Here is a 23775-nt window from a genome sequence, read left to right as displayed (position 1 = left end):
AAAGCGCGAAATTATAGAACGAAATCATATACAGATTTTATTAAAAAGTTATTTCGAAGTCCTTGGTATTTATCGTGAAAAGCTTGCATGTTGTCGTATTATAACAACTTTTTTCCAATTATTTATACCACTTCAACATAATTACATTGGAATTTTCTTTAATCTTCTTTGCGATCAAAATTTTCCATTTAGATACAAGCACAAACTTCTTGAAGAACTTATTTATATATCATTATCTCGTCCACCGGAATCAATGGTTCCATTTTATACAAGAGATGTAATAAATTATTTATGTGTTTTATGTGAAAATGAAAAATTTAATATCAAATATAATTCTTTCATCTTGTTGTCACGTATGATATTACATGCAAATGAAGATCAAATTAAAGATTTGTTTTTCGATATAAAAATTTTCCAAATTTTCTTCGGCATACTTGAAAGTGATGTTAATATGTTTGATAAAGATGCGTTTGTTGCTTTCGATAATTTAATTTCATGCGCAAAATTTATTGATGATGAAAATACTCAAAAAATATTAGATGATGTTGATGGATATCAAATAATGGATGAGTTAATGAGCGAGCCGGATTTGGAACAATCAACTGTCTCTTGTCTAATAACGATTGCTGGGACAATGGGAATCAGTTATTCTGAATAAAATTTTTAATTCTCCTTTTTTGTTTTTCTTAGATTTATATCGATTTTAAAATATGATTTAAAAAATGTTTTGAGTAAATTAATAATTGTTATGGCGATTTGTATTATTATTATCCTTTCATTAAGATTTTTCTATAAGAAACATATTATTAAAAATCAAATCTATACACTATAAAGTCAATGCAAATAAAAGAGAAACAGAAATCCACTTATCAATATTTAATATTTTTTTTTCCAAGTGATAAACATAAATAATTTTTTTTGACAATTTTTTCATCTTTATAATAAACAATGACTCATGCAGACATGTTTTTTATATTAACTTAGTGTAACACATATACGAAAGAGATAAAATTTATAGACGATAATATTTTACTATAAATTATAATGGAGAAAACACAGCATGTTCCATAATGAAATGCTTTACTTTCTCGCTATCATTTAACAGCGGCACATTACATTCTGTACATTTCTTTTCATTTTCATCGAACAAATTCAATTTCATTTTCAACAATTTACTTCTCATCAACGAAAATATTTTTTTATGCAAATCTTTTGGCAAATTCTTAACTGCGAATTCGTATTTCTCGCAAATACTTTTACTCACAATAGAAAAATGTGGATGACTATATAACATATGCACGAACAATTTCGAAGGTGTAAACAATTTTTTATCGCATAAATTACAATGTATTAAATTATCATTATCAATTGTTACTAAGTTTAACTTGTTAATTATAAAGAAACCATTTTCTTCATAACGATCTGAATGTGATTTTCGGCCATAAAATTCTTCAAATAAATCCGAATGTTGTATCCAACAATGATCAGAAAGTTTTTGATAATTCTCAAACGATTTGTTACATATGTTACAATAATTTCCTTTTCCTTCATCATAATTAATTGGTTGAAATGTTTTTCCAGTATCAAAATTAAGTCTCTTTAAGTCTTTCTCTAAAAATGAAAGTGTGAATGGACAATTGACATATAAATTAGAAGCTAAATATTTCATAAATGTATCACGTACGTTAAATTCGTAATTATTAATATCATTTTTGTCAATATGAACATCATAACAATGTAACATAGAGCCATTAAATGACATTTTATATTTGAAACAATGTAAACATCCAATTCCTAATGGCTTTTGGATACAATATCCGCGTAATAAAAACTCAGAGGCAAGATTCATTTGTGCTATAAAGATCTTTTTCTCTTCAGAGGTTTTATTTGGCAACATATAATAAAAGATTAAATCATTACTTCGATTAAGATAAAAATCATCTTCATCATTAACTTCAATATTTAATTCACGTGTCTTACGTAAAACTAATTCTTTGATGGGTAGATTTGGTATGATCTCGTATTTGCTGGGCGACGTATTGCTTTCAATTGCAAAAAGTGGATCTTCATTGATGATATTATGGGATTCAATGGATTTCTGAGATTTCGATGACGGTTTATCTGATGGCGGCGGTTTTGGTATTTCTGTGCCATATTTCTCAATGAAGGAGTTATATATTTGAAGAATAGCATAGGCATCATGTGACGCATAAAGGACTTGAAGAATGCTTAGTGGGCGAAGGCTCCAGTTAGAACATTGGACTTTTTTATCTTTAAATTGTGCACATGGCTCACCAATAAATTCATGAGTTAATGCACCAAAATTGAGTGTTAAACCAAATGCATTAAGGCGCGTGTGAATATCTTCGATTTCAAGCCTAACACCAGAAAAATTTAAGAAATGTTTCTTATCTTCAGAAACTCCTTTGCCAACAAATTTAGCTGATTGATGAAATTTTGTAATAGCTTCAACACCATCCTTACCGTTTGCTGTTACAACAAGAACACCTTTGCTTGAAGCATATTGAAATGTATCAAGATCATTTTTTGAGTGCATAAATTTTTGGGCCCACTCAAAGTCAGCACTAATCCATTTTCCATCAATAAGGTTTTGAAGTATTTGTGAAAGATGAGGATCAGATGCATCAATTACAGTCACAGGAATAATTTTATTTGGATAAAATTCAACTTTTCGTGTTTCCCCAGAACTCCATTTGTATTTTGAGTAGTACTGTAAAGGAAGATATTTTTCTCCAAAATGTATTTCAGGAAAGCAAACCCTCATTTAATTGGAATTGAAAAACCGCCAAAAAGTCTTTTAGAACGTTATGTACAATTGACTAATTATAAGAATTAAAATATATTCTTTTTTATGAAATCGGTGCCATCGTAGCTCAATCGGCTAGAGCATAAGACTCTTAATCTTGGGGTTGCGGGTTCGAGTCCCGCCGGTGGCTTTTTTGCTTTCAAAAGTTTTTTTTTTAGATATGAATTCAATAATTTTTTCCACTTTTTTTGTTTCCATACTGAAAACAAGTTTAAAAATTTTGGAAAACTTGCTTTTTCTTTCGGAGTTGGAGTGGAGAAGGATATTTAAAGAAAGTTGGAGCTATGAATTTGAAAACTTCATGTATAAACGGCCGCAACCGTTGATATGCTGGGCCAAAACCGTTCCTTTTTCGAGGATGTCAAAGAGAGGACGTACAGGACAACAAGGTACAAAGTTTGCAATGACTCTTGCTCTTCCAGTAGGCGCAGTTGTTCAATGCGCTGATAATTCAGGAGCAAAAACAATGTTTGTTATTTCAAAGCGTGGTCACAAAGGAAGACTTAACAGACTTCCAGCTGCTACAGTTTCTGATTTGATCGTTGTTACAATCAAAAAAGGTAAGCCAACACTCCGTAAGAAAGTTATGTGCGCAGTTATTGTTCGTCAAAAGCGCTTATGGCGTAGAAAGGATGGTGTTGTCATTGGGTTCGAAGATAACGCTGGAGTTGTTATTAATGACAAAGGTGAAATGAAAGGATCAGCTATCACCGGGCCAGTTGCCAAAGAATGTGCCGAACTTTGGCCAAAGATTGCATCTGTTGCACCTGCAGTTTTCTAAAATTCATTTCTTACTCCGCTCAACAAACCTTTTTTAGAATTGTTTAGTTTTTCTTTGCAATGTATCATCCATTTTTCAACACAAAAAATGATTTATGAGTTCAACAAGTTTCATAAACATAAAGACAAGTGAATAATATATTAATCCAAGAGTTGCAACATAAGGACCTGGTGTCTTTGAAATTGTCTTAAACACATTTTCTTTCCTTTCCTCCATATAGTATGCTTCTTGAACTCTTTCTGCTACACTTTCCCACGAAAACATTTTTGATATAATTTTATGAGAATTTTCACCTGTTGATTTCTTTTCAGCAATAGCTCTTAAAATTGCATCCGAAATCATTTTTGGACAAGGTGGTACCAATGTTCTTAATTGGTCTGGAAGAACTTCAGGAATTCCTCCAGTGTCAGTTGAAATTACATACAAACCACAAGCAGCAGCCTCAACATTAGAAATACAAAAAGCATCTGTTAAAGAGCAATTCATGAAAAAATGACCACGTTGTAAAACAGAAGCTATTTTATCATGTGAAACATTACCAAGTAACTCTATTCTTGATTTATAAGGTGAAGATTCCACATAATTTTTCATCTCACTAAACATAGAACCATCACCTGCTATAACCCATCTTGATTCATTATTACCAGAACAAACATTTTGCACAATAATTTTTATCATATCGCTCCCTCTTCTTTTTTCAAAACGTGTGACGGCTATTATCGTTGGATAGTTTGGGGCGGCCTCGTTTCTGGGTTTAAAAACCGTTGTATCGACTCCGTTAGGAATGACGGTTATATTTGCAGAAACTCCAACTCTTGCTTGCAAGTTTTGCTTCTGAAGGTTTGTAACAGCAATAATCTGGTCACAACAATGTAAAAATGGCGATATTGATAAATTAAGATGAAGCGCTCCAACAACACTTAAACTAAGCAATGAATGTTCCGTGAAAAATACCTTAAGTCCCATAATTTGTGCAATAACGCCAGCTTCAAAGCCAATAGAAGAAGTAGCTTGATGACAGTGTACATGCGTAATTTTTTCTTTAACGAAAATGTTATATAATTGAGGAACAGAGAACCAAAATGTTGTAACACTACTTCCAACTCCAAGTGTACACCTTTTTAAAAAATATACTTTCAATTTATTGAACAAAATTATTTCATTTTTATATTTTTTTCCTCTGTTTCTCGTAATCACAATCACTTTGTGACCAAATGAAATTAAATGATTCGATAGTTCTAAAATATGTGTTTCAATTCCACCAACGCTTGGGTAAAAAAAGTCTGAGCAAAAACAAATTTTCAGCTTTTTTCTACTCATTTTTAAAAATGCTTTTTTATGATTTATAAAATGTAATAAAATATGAAAAACCTTTTTCTTTTACATATGTAATTCTCTCAAATGTTAAACATTCTGTTGGTTTCTTCGTTGACTGTTTTATTTCATTTTTTATGAAGGAAAAAATGTATGAAGAATTGTATATAAAGTTCAACATTATAATATTCAGCTTTGAAGTTTCCGTTCTTAAAAAAATGTATATTGGTGATCACGGTAATGACCACAAAATTAATTTATGAAATCTTTTTTTTTTTTTTTGTTTAAATATTCATGTTTCAAAATTTTAAAGAATTTTATTGTTTATTAAAATGTTAGGATTATATATATATATATATCATAAAAAAAATAAAATAGATTTTAATATGTTCTATTGCTTATATAAAAATCAGATAGAAATAATAACTTTCTTTTGTCAAGTAAGCATTTCGATTATTTCTGTATGACCTTCTGATAATGCCCAAATAAGTGCTGTTTCAAATAATTTAAATAATTTCCAAATATTATTTTGAAATTTTATATTATCAAAATAAATTTCAAATAAAGCAATCAAATATCTCTCACATTAATATCAATTCCTTCTTGATTAAGAAGTAATTTAACTATTTCTATATGAACATTTTTAGATGCATACATAAGTGCTGTATTAAATAATTTATATAATTTCCAAATATTATTTTGAAATATAAAATTATTAACATTAATTTCGAATAAAACAAATAAATATCTTTAGCATTAATATCAATTCCTTCTTGTTCAAGAAGTAATTTAACTATTTCTGTAGAACCATTTGAAGATGCCCAAATAAGTGCTGTATCAAATAATTTAATTAATCTCCGAATATTATTTTGAAATTTTATATTATCAAAATAAATTTCAAATAAAGCAATCAAATATCTCTCACATTAATATCAATTCCTTCTTGATTAAGAAGTAATTTAACTATTTCTATATGAACATTTTTAGATGCATACATAAGTGCTGTATTAAATAATTTATATAATTTCCAAATATTATTTTGAAATATAAAATTATTAACATTAATTTCGAATAAAACAAATAAATATCTTTAGCATTAATATCAATTCCTTCTTGTTCAAGAAGTAATTTAACTATTTCTGTACGACCATTTAAAGATGCAAATATAAGTGCTGTATAAAATAATTTAAATAATTTCCAAATATTATTTTGAAATATAAAATTATTAAAATAAATTCTAAGTAAAATAAATAAATATCTTTAGCATTAATATCAATTCCTTCTTGTTCAAGAAGTAATTTAACTATTTCTGTATGACCATTTTTTGATGCACATATAAGTGCTGTGTAAAATAATTTAAATAATTTCCAAACATTATCATGAAATTTTAAATTATAAAAACAAAGATCAAGCAACTCATAAAAATATTTTTATCATTAATATTAGATCCTTTTTGTTGAAGAAGCAATTTAACTACCTTTTCATGTCCATATTTAGATGCACAAATAAGTGCGGTTTTAAATAATTATATCAATTTCCAAATATTATTTTGATAAAAAATAATTTTAAAATAAACAAGAATTAATATATATAAATATCTCGAGCATTTATAAAAATTTCTTCTTGTTTAAGAAGTAATTCGACTATATCTGCATAACCAAATTTAGATGCATAAATGAGTTCTGTTTCAAATAATTTAAATAATTTTTAAATATAATATTGAAATTTTAAATTATTGTAGAGTATATTGTATATAATATTTAAATATTTTTAGCATTAATATAAATTCCTTCTTGTTCAAGAAGTAATTTAACCAATTTTGCGTTACCACTTAAAACCGCACTTAAAAGAGCTGTATAAAACAATTTAAATAATTTCCAAATATTGATTTAAAATATAATATTATTGGGGTAAATTTTATATAAAACAAATAAAAACTAACAATATTAATGTCAATATTTTCTTGTGTCAGTAGAAGTTTAACTATATCTATTTTACCACACGCAGATGCACAAATAAGTGCTGTTTCAATTATTTTGAATAAATACCAATTTTAATATTGAAACATAATTTTATTAAAATCAATATTAAATTATTAAAATAAATATAAAATAAAACAAACAAATATCTTTAGCATTAATATCAATTCCTTCTTGTTCTAAAAGTAATTTAACGATTTCTATATGACCTTTTTCTGATGCTAAAATAAGTGCTGTATAAAATAATTTAAATAATTTTCAAATATTATTTTGAAATATAAAATAATTAAAATAAATATAAAATAAAACAAATAAATATCTTTACCATTAATATCAATTCCTTCTTGTTCAAGAAGTAATTTAACTATTTCTGTATAACCATTTTTAGATGCAATTATTAGTGGAGTTCCAAATAATTCAAATAATTAATAAATCTTATTTTAATACCCAAAATTAATGAAATAAATTTTAAACAACACAAATGAATATCTTTTACATTGATATCAATTACATTTTGCTCCAAAATGTAATTTACAAGTTCAATATTTCCTGATTTTGTAGCATAAATCATAATATATTTTGGAATGGGATTAAAATTAAGAAAATGTTTAATAAGAAATATATTTCCAATTTCTGCTACTTCATTTATAAGTTCATCGTTAATTTTCATTCCTTCTTTAAGTAAGAATGAGAAAATTTCAAAGTTATAATATAAAACACAAAACTTTCCTATTTCTTCTAAATTATTAATATTTTCTAATTTCTTTTCATATATATATTTAAAGATATCATTTTGATGAAAAATAATTGCTGCTTCATATGCACCTTTAAATGATGAATGATTTTGTTCACATAAATGAATTATTTCTTCATTTCCACCTGCAACTGCATGTTTGCCTGTATTATTTACATTTACATTATTTATAAGTAAATATTTAAAACATTTAACTGAAGAAAAAAATGCTGCATAATCAATTAATGAAACATTATCTTTGTTAACAAATGAGCATCTTTCATAAAGTGATGGTTTAATTTTTTGATTAAAATCAAAATTATTTTGTGATGATATTTCTTGAAGTTTTTCTATTTCATCATTTCGAATAATTTTTGCAATTTCATTCTGATTGGTTCCTTCTTCAATTAACTTCTTATGAAGTTCCCAATTGTTCTTCGAAAGTTGTTCATAATTGTCTTGAATTTCTCCCATAAAATATTCATATTTAATCTTTTTAATTTCATCATTTGTTAAGCGATGTATAAAATATGGTTCAGTTATTTTACTTTTTGAATCTATTAAATTTTGTTTAATCATTTTCTCAATAAGAAAAAATGCTTCTTGTTTATAATTACTAAGAAGAAAATTCGCAAATGTATCAAATATTTTGAATTTGATTTTGTTGGAATTTTCGAATTTTTCAATTTCTTTTAATATAAGAAAACATATTTCATAATCATTTATATTTAGCATAAATGAAATAAATACAATTTGAACAATATAGATATTAAAGGAAATTGGATAATTTTCATCAAAATTTTGGATTATTAAATTTATTGACTGAGTGATATTTTCTTTATTAATACAAAAGATTACGTGCTTGATTGATAAAAGTGTTTCCCATTTATCTTGAAATTTTTGATTGACATTTTTAGATTCCATCAGACATTAAGAAACCCGTTTATTTTGCAAACTTTATACTTGACACTTTTTCGGTTTGTGTTGGCCTTTTAACAAAATGGCCCAGAAACAAAATAAGCTTAATGAAATCCGCGTTTCAAAACTTTGCATCAACATTAACCCAGGTTCAGTTGGTGATCAAGTTACACGTGCATCACGCGTTATCGAACAATTAACAAAACAAAAGGCAATGCTTGCACGCTCACACCGTACAATTCCAAAGTTTGGTGTTCGTCGTAATGATAAGATTGCTGCTTATGTTACAGTTCGTGGTCAAAATGCACTTAAGATCTTGAATGATGCTCTTCAAGTTCATGATTTTGAAATCAGCTCACATTGCTTTTCAAGCACAGGTAACTTTGGCTTCGGTATCAAGGAACATATTGATCTTGGTCTTAAGTACGATCGTGATATTGGTATCCATGGTATGGATCTCTATGTTGTTCTTGAACGCCCTGGAGCACGTGTTGCCAAAAGGAAGCACTGCCGCTCAAGGATTGGTCCAAAACAGAGGGTTACTAAGGAAGAAGCTAAGGAATGGTACATTCAAAAATTCCAAGGCACACTCCTTAAATAAAGCACAAAAATGATTTCGAATATTTTTTTAGCTCAAAATTTGTGTTATTGGTGTTGATACTTTTAATAATTCCGAAGTTTCTTAAAATCTTTTCCAGGGAACATTTGCGGAAAATGAGACACTTGAAGAGGGTGGTTCGATGGCTTTGAAATCGGCGTCATTAAATTTTGGTTGCAAATCAATATTTGCACCAAAGCTAAAAAAATTTATTTTTGAACAAATTTTTGAGCCGAACAATAACTTTACTAAAATCAATGAAATTAAAGAAAAAGATAAAATGAAATTTGATAATTGATCCAAAAAATCCATTTTATAACACAAAAGTTGAACTCAATCGCATTTCCATAGTAAGTAACAAATAAGAACAAAAAACATTTAATCACATATCCAAATAGTCTTCGAACACATCGAATTTTCCGCCATCTCCCATCACTTCTGTACCCGCAAAAGCGTCCATATTCTGCCCAAAGTCGAATTCCTCCTGTTGCTGCTGGTTTTCTTCTTTTACCTCAGTTTCCGGTTGCGGTGGCTGTTGTTGGACCATCATTTGCACGTTTGGTGACTGTGCTGCCTTAATCATTTCGTACGTCTGTTGTGAGAACACCAATTGTTGTAATGTAGTTGCGTGTCGACAAATAGGACAAACCCAATTTCTTATAATTGTTGCTCGCTTCATATATTCCTTTAAATCGAAGCATTGCGGATGTGCACAGTTTATACCTTTCCCTGGATACTTCATAAGTTTCCCTGTGAGTGGACATATTAAACTGACATTTCGAGGATTGAATACACTTTGGTCAGTATTGTTCATCTGTATTTGTGCAACAATACTATTGAAGGATTGATACTTGGCAACCCTAATTAGGAGTGCAAATGGCTCGCTTTCTTTCTGGCAGTTGATGTGAACGATAGAATTGGCGCCAAATTCAAAAGTGTCAATCAACGGAAAGTTGAAAAGTCCGGGCGCTTTGACTTGTTGACCATTGACGTAGATGGAGAAAGAAGGTGGCCAACGAACTATTGCTGGTGCAACGCCAACAATGAATGATTGAATAACAACATGGAAATCTGGTGAAAGTGGAGGAACTTGAAAGCTTAAGTTAAAATCAGCTAGACCAATGGCAATGGGCTTCTTGAAAATCATGTTTTCTTCTTCACAATGACAATAACGAACATCAACAAAATCATATGAAAAAACTGGACCAAGTCGAGGAGCTGGAGGTGTCCACCCTGGAGCAGAATTAGGAGGTGGTGGCGGCTGTGGGTACATACTGTTAAATTGTTGTTGTTTCAAAACTGAATCTATTGCAATAGAAATACTAGCAATGGCGTTCTGGTCATTGGGTGGAACAGAGCTGAGAAATCGATAAAGGCCTTCTAAAGTTGGTGGATTGACATTGAAAATTTTGGCTATTTGTGCATGGACATTTGGTGGATAAGTTGATATTTTTGTAAATATATTACTCATGTTCCGAGAATCAGGACCATTAATGTCATGAAGTCTGAAGAAAGATTTTTTTTGTGAAATATTTTGGTTTGGTTTTAAAAATGGAGAACCTGTTGGTTCCACTTCAAACTGAGCTGCTCGACGTTTCCGCTGAATGTCTTGTACTGTTAATTGTGGTGGGAAATTATTTAAATTAGTTGGAGTTGCAACATCGGAATTCGGTGTTGATGGTCGAAAGGTCATACCTTGTCCTGGAGCTAAAAAAGGTGTTCCTCCTTGATTAACTTGTTGAGGTGAGGAAACACGAAACATCAATGAGACCAATTTGTAGTCAATTTAACGTTTTTGGTACGCAAAATTTGAGAGAAATTCTGAAGAAATATTTACAAAAATTTCGTTCGTTTATGCCAACAAAAACCAACAAAAGTTTTGATCATCGAAGAATCTAAAATAACATAATAGGATATGTAATGACTATTTTAACCTGTTCATTTACATTTTTGTTATGAAAGCTATCATAAAAAAAGGAACATATTCAATTTAAAAAAATCTATTTTTTTTACACACTAATAAAGAACACCTTTCGTGCGTTTTTAAAGGATATTTTAATGATTTAAAACGATATTTCTTATTTTAAATAAAAAAATTTAATGAAGAATTCCTGATATATTTCACCCTATATCAAATAACAAAAATGCAAAAGGGAAAGATGAAATGTCCCTTGAATTTTATTGCTTGTAATTATCCCACAAGAATGAGATTCATGACAAAATTTTTAACTTTGTGGAAAAGTCGTGATTTTTGGCAACCGATTTGATTCAATTTTCAAATAAAACCGATAATCAAAAGGTCGGCCAAACTGACTTTGAAATTAAATTTCATATTTTTTTCAAATGATCTTAGCATTCTGTAATCCTCTAATTGATGCCACAGTAGAAGTTGAAGAACCTTATTTAAAGAAATGGGGTTTAAAGAACGATGATGCTATTTTGGCTGATTCACGTTATCAGCCATTAATTGATGAAATTGTTAATAACAAGGATTCTTTCATGACATGTGGTGGTGCTTGCCAAAACACCCTCGTCATGAGTCAATGGATGATGCAAAATGAAGGAGAAACAGCAATAGTAGGAGGTGTTGGAAATGATTCCAATCAAGAAGTTCTTCGAAAAATCATGGAAAAACATGGTGTACAATGTCTTTACCAAATCATTGAAGGACAATTTACAGGTTGTAGTGCAATTTTAGTATGCAATGGAAATCGTTCAATTGTTGCATCTGTTGCTGCAGCAGGCCAATTTGACTTTGAACGCTGGGATAATCCAGATGTAATGGCAGCTTTTGATAAGGCAAAAGTTGTTTTACTAAGTACATTTTTCTTACGTTCTTCAGATCGCACAGGCTTAGCTGTTGCATCGGAGTGTCGTAGCCGGAATATTCCACTTGCTATCAGCCTTTCGTCACCAACAGCTATTGATTCGGAAGCATGGCCATCACTTCGTGAGTTATTTAGGGTTTCAAGTATTGTTTTTGGAAATAATACTGAAATCATTTGTCTTGCTAAGAAGTTAAAGCTAATCACATCCGATTCTGTTGATATCAAAGAAGTTATTGAACAATTATCGAACTTAGGCAATCCAAAAACCAAGAGAATTATCATCGCAACAATGGGTAAATTGCCTACTATTGGCTGCGAAAGTGGCTCAAAGCCTATTGAAGTTGAAACTGTTTCAATCCCATCTGATAAAATTGTTGATACGAATGGTGCTGGCGATTCATTTGCAGGAGGCTTCTTGGCATATTTCGTTAAAGGAGCTCCTCTTCAAAAATGTATTGAAGCTGGAAATTATTGTGCATCTTGTAATATCCAAGAGCGTGGCTGTTCGGTTCCAAAGTATGTTCCTTCATTTAAATAAAATAAAGTGACCTTATAAGGAAATGATTTTTTTTATTCGAAAAAATCAAATAAAAAATTCACCATAATTATAAATTATTAATTTTAAAAATGTCAAATTATTTATTCTCAAAAATTTAATAATTATATTAAAATAAATAAGACAATGGGAGAAAAGGAAGTTTGGGCAAGCGAAATTACAGGTAATTGCGAAATATGCAACAATGCAAAAGCAAACTATAGATGCCCGCGATGTGGTGTTGTGTATTGTACGATTCAATGTTTTCGAAAGCACAATTCTATTTGTGTCAATAATTTTTCACAAGATACTCTTAAGTCAATCCCTGCACCCAAAGTTTCTCCTGAGTCAAGGATTAGGATGGTACGCACATTAGAAAATGCTGAAAATAATGATCCTGATCATATACCAATTAATACAGAAGTTGAACCATGGACTGCATGGTGGGAAGACAATGTAATAGTGAATGCTCCAAAACCAGAAAGTCCACCACCACCACGTGTATCACCACTTTTGCCATTTCATCTTGTTGATATTCTATATAGCTATTGTTATACTATGCGCCTTTACAATGGCGATGTTTCTTTTGACTTTGATGGTGCTTGTGATGTTATTTTAACAATCTCGACAGTATTATCAACCACGACCGTTCATCTCGAATCAGTTAAATCCGCGCTCAAAAATTGCATTGAGCAGACAAGGCGTCCGGATATATTCGTTGCGTACCAATGGCAAGTTGAAGTTGTTCATGATGTAGAAATGTGTCTCACAACGCAGTCCCACGTGTTTCGTGCGCTCTCCGAGAGCATAGCAATCACCAGAGAAGCCAATGAGGTACAAGCGATGCGGAAATTGCAATTTTTCTTTGCATGGTCACAATCTCTAAATTCAGTTCAACTCGAAAAACTTCGAAATGATGTTCACCAGTTTTATACATCTCTCAACGCTCTTCTGTTTGACGTGCGTAACAAAGAAATATTTGCTTCATAATTCCAATTTTAAAAAATTTTGTGTGTAAATATATATTGTTGAAATTTATTGTTATGTTTTCATAATTATGTTCTAAATAATTTTCCAATTTTGCAATTTTTTTTTTCTTTTAACTAAATGATGATTTTTGTTTTTTATAAGTTATAATCTTATTTCTTTTTCACAACAACATATCATATCAAAATAATTGGGAGTTCACTTAATATATTAAATTGCAAACGCATAGTAACTTTTGGATCATGATAATCAAATATGAATAATTCAGGAATATTACAATGAAATCATTTTAAAGAATATAAGTTTTATAGAGATGATATCTTTTTAAATACTTTTGAAAGCAAAAGTTTAGTAATTGATTATAAGAAAATTTGATTAACTCTATTAATATTTTATAATAAAATGAATAACTTAAATCTGAATTTCCCTTATTTTTCAATAATTAAATTCCAAAATAATAATATTATATATATAATTTATTATTATTATTATTGGCCGTGCATTGATATTAAACAATTATTAGTCTGGGCTTCATCCCTATCACATGCTTCAAACACTTGTATGATATAAAATCTATCCAAGTTTGGATGAAGCGTCATAAGTCGTTCAATAATTCGATTTTCTTCTTCGCTTAAGCTTATACTACTTTCATCATGAGGAATAAAGTCACTCGTATGATGGTTTTCTTCATTGCGCTGTTCACTTTCAGGAGTGGAGAAATTGATATGAGGATTTGGAGGTATTAAAATAGAACCAATGTTGCTATCAGGTCGGGCACCCCAATTAAACCGTTGTGGTGGTTCTTGATCGTCAAAACGGGGCACCCCAAAGGCATGATGATCATAGCTACTTGGAAGTCTCCTTGGGATAAATGTACTAGAGCCAATACCCAATTGATTTTGATCGCTCCTGGGCGTAAAAGTAATGAATGTACTTCCTGTGAAATTATTGTTTGTAGGAAATGTGAAACTTGTTGTTGGACGTAAAAATGGGTCAGGCCTGTTAACCAAAAAGCCAAAGTTCCCGACTGGCAAGCGAATGCGGCTATCATCATCTTCTGAAAAATCTTCATCAGAATCCGACAATGAAACAGATTGGCTTGAATATGATTCATCATTATCATCATCACTAGCATCAGCAATGAGATGGTGAAAGATACCCATAAACGTACGAGGATTGGGTTGGATTGGGTTTCTTTGAAGAAGTTCATGTAAAGCATGGAGGCCTCTTTGTTGAGGACTTACAGGTTCGCTTATGTGTCTGTAGAAAATTTGATACTTTGAATCGATAAAATGATACTTTGATGGTCTAAGTGGGAATTGAAGATAAGATTGAGTGATATTTTTTTGAAGCAAAACAAACAAAGGATTTTCTCCATAGTTACTCCATATGCTTTCGTTTTCGTTTAGTCGAACTTTATTATGAAAAAAATCAAATCCTTGGGATTCAAAGTTTTTTTCTAAAAGCATACGTCTAATATATTGGATGGTTGTAGGTTTTACAAGTTCTAGTGTTATGGTAAATCCTTGAAGATCATCAATTCTGATTTTCATGAATTTTTTTGAAATATGGCATATAATAAAATAAACATTTGAAATTTATTGTAAATATCTGAATTGGGTGTTCATTTTTCGGTTGCTCAGATTTGGATAAAGTATTGATTTTTCTGTGAATGCCGTTTGCATTTTTCCAACTGCCACGTGGCATCATGTTAAAAAATAAAACACTTGCTACAACTGTATTCGCATTAAAAAGGACCCAGGAAGGAATCAATATGCTATTTCGTCTTGGCAATTAAATAAAAAAAAAATATAAAATTGGGAGCAAATATCCACATATTTTCCTACTAAAATTGCTCAATAGATAAGAAAGTGACGAAAGAAAAATAAAATTGGTTCGGCTTTAACAAGATAAAATATAAGTACTATGGGAAAAACTCTGTTTAAAGAAACTTTTCTTGTTGATTTTCACATCACATTTCGTCACAATGTTGAACCAAGAAGAAATTGATAAAATCAATATCTTGGCAAAAGATGTCTTCAATGGTCAACATAACGAACTCGAAAAATGGATGGAAGAACCTTCATATATTGACCATTCAAAATTTCTTTTAGATTATCCGAATGTCCCATTTTATGCAGGTTTTTATGCAATTCAAGTTCTTCAGTTCCATGTTGGCAGGTCTTTTGATGCATGGGCATTCGACTCTCAAATCGAATTTGTTCAATGGTATTCAGATTTAGTTTTTAATCAAAATCTACTTATTATTTCCAATGACACTCTTCTTTCTTTATATTCAAAATTATTTGGTATTGTTTTTTCCAAAGGTTGGAATTTAGATTCAAGATTCCAATTTATATTTGATGGTTTTATTGAAAAGGTAAAAAGTATTCCACCTAGCCATGCATTATTAGCATGCATTACAGAAATAACAGATTCAATGAACAAAAATAAAATTGCTTCTTTCCAAGAAAATTATCTTTCGCCACTTTTTCATTACTCGTTCACTTCACTTTCCAATTCCATGAACGATCAGAAAACCGTTTTTTTTGCTCTTCAAGCGATTGAAACAATGCTTGAATTTAATCCCAAAAAAAATGAAAAAAACGAAGATATTACTCGTTTAAGTACAGAAATTCATCCTTCTTATGCAAAAATGATACTTTGTGAGGAGACAGCAAATTTAATCATAAATGTTTCACAACAACATTATCCAGAAAAATGTATTGAAATATTAACGTTAACTCTTACAGCAAATAATCAAGTTGTTCCAACTGAAATATATATTAAATATTTACAAACACTTGTAAATTTTACATTTTTTAATTTTGTTAATACAAGTTCATTTCATCAATTCACAGGTTTTTTATATTGCTTAAAAAAAAATATTGATATTAATTTTGTAGGGAATGGAATTCCATTTCCATTCCAACAATTTGCTAAAGGAGCTTTTGATTTTACAATGAATTATTTAAAAAGTGAACACATATTAACGGATTTAAACGGTATCTATAACTTATTATTATTTTGGGAAACTTATTCTGATATTGGTGATGTTGATATCTGTTTTTATCAATTAACAATAATTCAAGCATTTGTTGATGCTTCATTTAACGCATTAATCGATGATCAAGAAACTGCTATTGAAAATTTTGGTTTACTTTCATCAAGTATTCCTCAAGTTTTTATACCAATTCGAGGAATATCAAAAACAATGTTACCTGAAATCCTCAACACATCTATTCTACCATATTTTGAACGTATCTCAGAACATTATGCATCATTACAAGTATCATTTCTATGTAACTTATTATTAAGCATCATCATTTCTACAAATATTCCAATTAAAACATCAAATGAAGCCGATGCGAATAAAATAGTCAATTCAATTTCACAGCTTTACACGACGGTTATCAATGTATATAAAGATCATTTATCAGAAGAATATATTATTAATTCATTTATATTATTTTTACGACATTTTTCTAAATGTAAATATTTATCAGAGAGTTCGACCATTTCTAACAAAGTATATTATCAATTAAGTGAAACAACAGGTATTCCATCGATTATGGAACTATTAAATTTTTTATTTAATTCATTATGGAATTTATTTTATAATATTACACAACCTAATTTAATATATGAATCATCAAAAGCATTAACCACATTATTTGATCCTAAATCCACATTTTTTACATATGTTATTAAGCTTCCGACAGTACAACAACTTATTCAAATACGAGTTGAAAAGCCATTTCCATTTTTACAAAGTTTTGAGCATTCACGAAGTCGTGTAATCTTTCATAAGTCATTAAGTTCAATCTTATTTAGGGACATGAAAGTATTATGTAAGCAATATTTACATACGTATGATAACATCATTGAGAATCACACTAATTTATGGTGTTTTCTTCGAGACTTTACTGGCTTTTTTGAAGCATGTAAAACTATTGATGAATATAAAACGATTTTTAATTATGTCTTTAATAACCATTTAGCAAAACTTATTGAAGTTATTCCACATATTATACAAATTTCATTTGTAGTTAATTCATTATTAAAGATGTGGATTGTAATGTTAAAGAATGAATTAATTAATAAATGTTTTGATCATCATTCGATTAATGGATTAATGTTATTCCATTATTCCGTTGATTTGATCACAAAACTTTTGGATAATTTAAGTGATCAAATTCGATTGGATAATCAACAAAACATAAAATTCATTAATTATTGTTTGAACATTATATATTACATTGTTGCATCGAATTATGTACCATTTAATGCAATCGAAATATTTAACGACGATTCATTAGAAAGATTAATTGTATCATTTGTTAAATGTATTACTACTGTCATTCCGATAAATGAAATTAAGTTTTATCCGAAAGTTGAATTAATTCTTCAAAACTTAAATTTATGTTTCTGTATAAGACACTTTAATACTGTTTGTAAAGTTAATTGTAATGAGTTAAGTTTCATAATAATCGATGTAGGATTGAAATCATTAAATAATAAAACACAAGAAAAAGCAATAAATACATTAATGTATCAAATTAGAAATAAAAAAATTTCGGCTGAAAATAAAATGTTGTTCACTATTACATTCACTTTGTTCGACTTGATTCTAAACTTAAATGGAAATACAACTGAACTAAAGTTTTGTCTGATGGAAATTTTGAGGTATTTCCCAATTTGTGTACAGGAAATTAAAAATAAAATCGAAAACGCAGTGATAGTGGAAAAAAGAGAAATGTTTTGGAACGAATTTAATGGTTTCGTCGCAGCGTGTAAGGAAATGTTCGATAGTAACAACACGACGAAATTCGTGGAAGTGATCGATAACCTTATGATGCATATGAGAATGTGTTTGAGTTCGGTCGCTTATGCATTTAAATAAAAAACTGTTTGAATAAAAATTAAATATGATAAATAATTTGTTTTTTACCAGAAAGAGCTCGTGAATATTCTGATAAGTAAATTTATCTGGTCGAATAAACATAAATTGTTGTAACAGATAGCAGCAAGAGAATTGTTGGAAGATTCATGACTCAATTTCGGTCATACCCAAAATATTAAGTTTTAAGAAAAAATAACTATTCGTTGTTTGAATTTTTATCAACAGCCACACGGGATCCGAAGAATAAAAGTATAACCAGATACTGAATAGAAATATTAATAATATGGGTATATATAAAGGTATATATAAATCATTAAGAATTTTATCGAAAACGTATATGTTACTGGCGTATGTGCTCACACTCCTTCAACATATTTTAGTTATGACACAGATTTCTTCACGACTGCCGAAAGTAATGAATACATTACCAAGACAAAGGTGTTGATACATTTTCTATAGGTACAAATATATCAAACACCGACGAGGATTCATTTGCTGCAGATTTCAAGGAAGCGTTTTATTAATATTTTAATAAGTTTTAATTTCTTTCACTTAATGCATTTAAATGTTAAGTTTCAACTCCACTTTGCTTTATTTAACTTTCATCACATACATATATACTATACGATAATATTTCTGCACAAAGCCCGAAAATTTTAATAAAATTATGGGGAATATAAGAAATCAGCATGGTGGTGTTGTAAGTGTCTTACGTTATGATAAGGTGTTGAAAAAACGACCGTTAGCACAATTTAATTAAGATTTTAGGTTTTAAAAATAATAATGGTTACTCTAGTACACACAAATGATTACACGACTTAAATGAAAGAAATTAAATTATTGTATAATTTTTTTGGCTTTAGCTCTGAAAGTTGGCCGACTCATTTGGCAGAAAATGTTTTTTATAAAAAAGTTGCACGGTATATGTCATTGTAATTTTACGTCAAAAAGTGGATTATAACGTAAATTGTTGCCATGGGAAGATTTTGATAATGAGAAATGTCATGTGAAAAAAATATCCAACTTTCAATTCAAATGGATACTTGTATCCACTTAATAGTAAAAAACATAAATGATGATTCTTTTCTTATCGAAGTTTCTCAACAAGCAACAATCTTAGGTGTCAAAAAAGTGATAGAGGAAGTAATTGGTATTCATCCTAAAGATCAAAAATTAATTTTTCGCGGAAAAATTCTGCCTGATTCCCTTTTGATCATGAAACTTAAGCTTAAGGATATGGCAAGCATCTACTTATCCACAAAATGCGTCAAAAAAGATTCTGAAGATTTATCTGATTTGTTTTTCAGTGCTATTAGAAGATCCAGTACTGATAAGTTTATAAATACTCTTGTTGAGAAGATTAAAAATAAGCATCCTAAATATTCACATGCGTTAAAAGATCCAGATGTTATCCGCGAAGAATTTGAAATATTACAAAATCCTCAATTACATGCCGAATTTATGAAATCTGCTGATCGTATGATGAATGCCATTGAGATGCGTGCTGGTTCGTATCAAAAGCTCATAAATTTCCATGAATTATTTAATGAAATGTACAGCGAAATATCACTAGATTTCCAAACAAAAGATGAATACCCCACAGTTATCCCCAAAGAGAAAGCCACATCACCAAGTACTGAACCACTTCAACTTCATTATCCATTTCCACACGATTTCTTTCAAATTTTGCAACAAACTGATGAAAGCCCTGAAGGGAAAGCACTAACGCAACTTGTTAAAGCCGTGCTGACTTGTTTTTGGCCTACAAAAAAGAAAGAATCAAAACCGAGTCCATTTTTTATGCAAAGTGACGATGAAAGTGAAAACGAAGGCAAAGAGACAAATGAAGACCTATATCAAAATTACGAAATGTTTTCAAGCGATGAAGAAGAGGAAGAAGATTCTTCGAAACAAGAAGAAAATGAAATAAGCAAAACAGATTCAGATAATTCCGACATTGACTTGGAATCTTATCTATTCGAACCAGATTAACAAAGTAAACATAAATGTTTTTTGGAAAAAAAAACTTTTAAAATATTTTGACAAACGGTCGGGATTTCAATATATTATTACGGTTTTATAATTTAATTTTTTACGATAACTTTTGAAGAGTAATTATTGTTTTTATCTTTTGGCTTGCTAAAAAATATCTCGCTAGCAAAGATAAAATGACAAAAATGTTTACTTAATTGGGTATTCATATATAAGCTCGAAAAAAATTTAAATGCCTAATTTAGATCTTTTTAAATTTGGTTTTAAATTAAATTCTTAGTTTTGTTCTTCATCTCCATTTTACTCTTGAGCAAACTATCCAAGAAAAATAAGAATCTTAATTTTTATACAAATGATATCCCGATTATTAATCTCATCAGAACATTTGCATAATGTCTACACAATAAAGACAACTGTAATGTAAGTTATTAAATTGATGTTTTGAGATCATTAAACATTTTCTGGTCAATTATGGCCTTTTTTGTGCACAACATTGAATAAAACTGTTTCTGCCAAATAAAATTCAGTGTGTTTTCAGAAAAAGTACTCCCCATCATTCAAAAATGAGAGGAAGTAGATATAAACCCCTGAAAATATTTCTCAGAAACCAACTTTTTCGGAAGGAATTGAGCGTTTTGATGGTCAAATTTAACAGAAACCATCGCAGTTATTAACCGTTGGAATCGTCAACACTGATTGATAAAAAACGGCTTTTTAAATTGACGTTTTTGACATTTAATTTGGCAGTATGGGTCCTCAACCAAGTACACCGCAAATGAATTTTTCTCAAAACCCAGATTATGTAATGTTAGAAGGCGAATTTGATAAAGCAACAAATGGTGCTTCTCCAGTTTCTAAATGTAAAAATGTATTCAACAAAAACATAGTAAAAACGACATTTGTTGGAATATGGTCAATATCTGCGTCAAACACCATAAGTCCATGTCCTCGTACTGGACATTTTTATGTTTATGATGAATATAATCATACAGCTTATATTGGATATGGTTTATCTGCGAAGCACAAACCTCTTTTCGACCTATGGGCATTAGATACTTTCACACATGAATGGCGCCAAATAAAATTGTGTGGCACCAAATTATGTGGAAGAATTGGAGCACGGTCATGTCTTATTGGAACACATTTGCTTATATTTGGTGGCTACTCTGACCCCAAATATTTCGGAGATCTACACACAATAGATGTTAACACGGGAGAAGTTAAACTTGTTGCAACACAAGGACAACCGCCATCACCGCGGTCCACCCCAATAACCGCCATATACAACAACAAATTCTATGTGTGGGGCGGTTTTAATGGGAGCTGGCCTAACGAGCTGAATGTGCTTGATTTTTCGAACATGACATGGAGCCAATACTCGCAGGGCGTTAGCGGGAGAACAGCAGTTCCATATGCAATTATTGGTAATAAGTTATATAGTTATGGCGGAACAAAAAGCGGCGGAATGATCGAAATGAACTTGGATAATTATACAGTTGACGTCAAACAAACAATAGGATCAGAACCTCCTTGTAATGTCATGGGATCTGGAATGGTCAGAATTGAGAACTATTTGTTTTTCTTTGGTGGGAAAGCAAAGAACAATTATACATTAATCTATGGATGTGATACAAGAAGACTATGGTGGTTTGTTTTTTACATATTACCAGATGGACATTCTGTCACCGTTAATGATGGAAAAGTTGCAGATATTGGAATCTTTATGGTCCCAAGGATACATTCATTTGGTGTTTGTTATGTTCCTGAGAAAAGACAAATTGTCGCATTTTTGGGGCACCCCACAAAAGATCCTCCACCATTATTTTTGGTTTATGTTGGTGACGCTTTAAGTGTCATCCATTTACAAGAAGATATGCTCTCCATGTTAAGATGCTATAAGTAAGTATCTTTTGTCTTATTTATTTACAGATTTTCATTCAACATAAAACTGAATAAAATCAAAAATATATCTCTGAAAATGTGGGAAAAGTCGATGCGTTATGAATCATATCTTGTAAATAAAAATGATTATAAATCCGATCAAACCATTTTTTTTATAATGCGATCTTTTTTTGCTCAAATATAATATCTACTTTTAGTAATATATTTTGATATTAATGTTAACGAAATTTTTACCAGAATAAAGAAAAAAAACATTTTTTAATTTTTTTTCAAACGATCAAAATACAATCAATTCTTTCATTTTTGATTAGTTTACACTAAACTATCAAATGAATAAAGTCAAAGATGTACCTTTTCTAAGTCATACTGGAGGAATAAAAGTTTTAATAACGCCAATAAATTCAAATTCTCAATCAGAGTTTGATTTTTCATATCAAATTATTTCAGATTTATGTAAACAATATGAAAAAGATTTTCATTCAATTGCACCTAGTATGCTTGATGGTAACGACAAAGTGACTATATCTCTTGTAGTTGCTGATTCAGATGATAGTCTTCATTTTCTTCTCAATTTATCACATCCATTATTACCACATTTATCTTTTCATGTTGTTATTGGAATTGTTCTTATTCATTCCGAAGAAGAGCTAAAACAATATTCCCAATATTTTGATAAGCTTATGTGTGAAACTTTACCCCAATGTTCCACATGTTTATTTGCATTTACAAACACCAATTATGATGAAACCAAATTATCAGCTTCAGTCACTCAGATAGTCACCAAATGGCCATCCCATATAATTTCACGCCGATTTCGGGAAAGTTTTTTTCGGGTCATTATGGATTTCTATCTTAAGTTTCGCACTACACGTGATTCACTTAATGAGACAAAAGAACAATCACTTTTACTTCTCGGGAGTTATAATTATCTCTTTGGTCGACTTGAAGAAGCATCCAAATGTTTTTCGCAATGTTTTAAATCCAAAGCGAATAATTCGATTCTATCAATGGTCTTTGATTTAACCATGAGCAATGGCCTTAAGATAGACATTGACAAATCATTTCATGAGAAAGACATTAACTTAAGCAAAGAAGATCTTTCTAAACTTCCCACGGAACAAATATCTGCACTTTCATATGCACATAAAAGTAATGACAAACAACTTTTCATAATCCAATTATTACGTACATCATATTTTTATTTACATAGTTCACGTCCATTAATCTTATTAGCGTTACAAAACTTAAAAGGCGGCAACATTAAGAAGAGTTCATTTTATATTAACATTTCATTATTAATCCTCAAGTTAGGGCAAAACTTACGCACATTTATGTTTCAATGTGATCGAAAGATTGAAGAAGGAACAATATTACCGATATTTGTTGTCAAAGAATATATTAATTGTATCATCGATGGAATCGATTGGTGTGAATTACGTATATTACCAGCATCTAAACTATTAATCTCTAATTATATA

General features: G+C 29.9%; 9 protein-coding genes across 9 annotated transcripts; 6 read left to right on the top strand and 3 right to left on the bottom strand.

The window, feature by feature from the left end:
* Positions 1-1039: 1039 nt before the first annotated feature.
* Positions 1040-2785, bottom strand: GO595_009387 (3'-5' exonuclease family protein; the record flags this gene model as incomplete). Its single annotated transcript, XM_067923066.1, has 1 exon — positions 1040-2785. The coding sequence occupies one exon, from the start codon at positions 2783-2785 to the stop codon at positions 1040-1042; it is 1746 nt and encodes a 581-aa protein (XP_067770389.1).
* Positions 2786-3185: 400 nt separating this feature from the next.
* On the top strand, positions 3186-3608 carry GO595_009386 (60S ribosomal protein L23; the record flags this gene model as incomplete). The annotated part of the gene is made up of 1 exon (XM_067923065.1): positions 3186-3608. The coding sequence occupies one exon, from the start codon at positions 3186-3188 to the stop codon at positions 3606-3608; it is 423 nt and encodes a 140-aa protein (XP_067770388.1).
* Positions 3609-8634: 5026 nt separating this feature from the next.
* On the top strand, positions 8635-9153 carry GO595_009385 (60S ribosomal protein L11; the record flags this gene model as incomplete). The annotated part of the gene is made up of 1 exon (XM_067923064.1): positions 8635-9153. One exon carries the CDS (start codon positions 8635-8637, stop codon positions 9151-9153), a length of 519 nt encoding a protein of 172 aa, XP_067770387.1.
* Positions 9154-9532: 379 nt separating this feature from the next.
* On the bottom strand, positions 9533-10912 carry GO595_009384 (MIZ zinc finger family protein; the record flags this gene model as incomplete). The annotated part of the gene is made up of 1 exon (XM_067923063.1): positions 9533-10912. One exon carries the CDS (start codon positions 10910-10912, stop codon positions 9533-9535), a length of 1380 nt encoding a protein of 459 aa, XP_067770386.1.
* A 581-nt stretch (positions 10913-11493) lies between these two features.
* On the top strand, positions 11494-12516 carry GO595_009383 (adenosine kinase 2-like; the record flags this gene model as incomplete). Its single annotated transcript, XM_067923062.1, has 1 exon — positions 11494-12516. One exon carries the CDS (start codon positions 11494-11496, stop codon positions 12514-12516), a length of 1023 nt encoding a protein of 340 aa, XP_067770385.1.
* Positions 12517-12873: 357 nt separating this feature from the next.
* On the top strand, positions 12874-13503 carry GO595_009382 (zinc finger HIT domain-containing protein 2; the record flags this gene model as incomplete). The annotated part of the gene is made up of 1 exon (XM_067923061.1): positions 12874-13503. The coding sequence occupies one exon, from the start codon at positions 12874-12876 to the stop codon at positions 13501-13503; it is 630 nt and encodes a 209-aa protein (XP_067770384.1).
* Positions 13504-13988: 485 nt separating this feature from the next.
* On the bottom strand, positions 13989-14663 carry GO595_009381 (Ubiquitin family protein; the record flags this gene model as incomplete). The annotated part of the gene is made up of 1 exon (XM_067923060.1): positions 13989-14663. One exon carries the CDS (start codon positions 14661-14663, stop codon positions 13989-13991), a length of 675 nt encoding a protein of 224 aa, XP_067770383.1.
* Positions 14664-19618: 4955 nt separating this feature from the next.
* Positions 19619-20395, top strand: GO595_009380 (ubiquitin family protein; the record flags this gene model as incomplete). The annotated part of the gene is made up of 1 exon (XM_067923059.1): positions 19619-20395. The coding sequence occupies one exon, from the start codon at positions 19619-19621 to the stop codon at positions 20393-20395; it is 777 nt and encodes a 258-aa protein (XP_067770382.1).
* Positions 20396-21143: 748 nt separating this feature from the next.
* Positions 21144-22298, top strand: GO595_009379 (Kelch motif family protein; the record flags this gene model as incomplete). Its single annotated transcript, XM_067923058.1, has 1 exon — positions 21144-22298. The coding sequence occupies one exon, from the start codon at positions 21144-21146 to the stop codon at positions 22296-22298; it is 1155 nt and encodes a 384-aa protein (XP_067770381.1).
* Positions 22299-23775: the final 1477 nt, after the last annotated feature.

This window comes from Histomonas meleagridis (assembly GCF_020186115.1).
Source record: "Histomonas meleagridis strain 2922-C6/04-10x chromosome Unknown contig_9, whole genome shotgun sequence".
Classification (NCBI taxonomy): Eukaryota; Parabasalia; order Tritrichomonadida; family Dientamoebidae; genus Histomonas; species Histomonas meleagridis.
The sequence above is the reverse complement of the archived record's forward strand: the minus strand, read 5'-3'. Positions and strand labels throughout refer to the sequence as shown.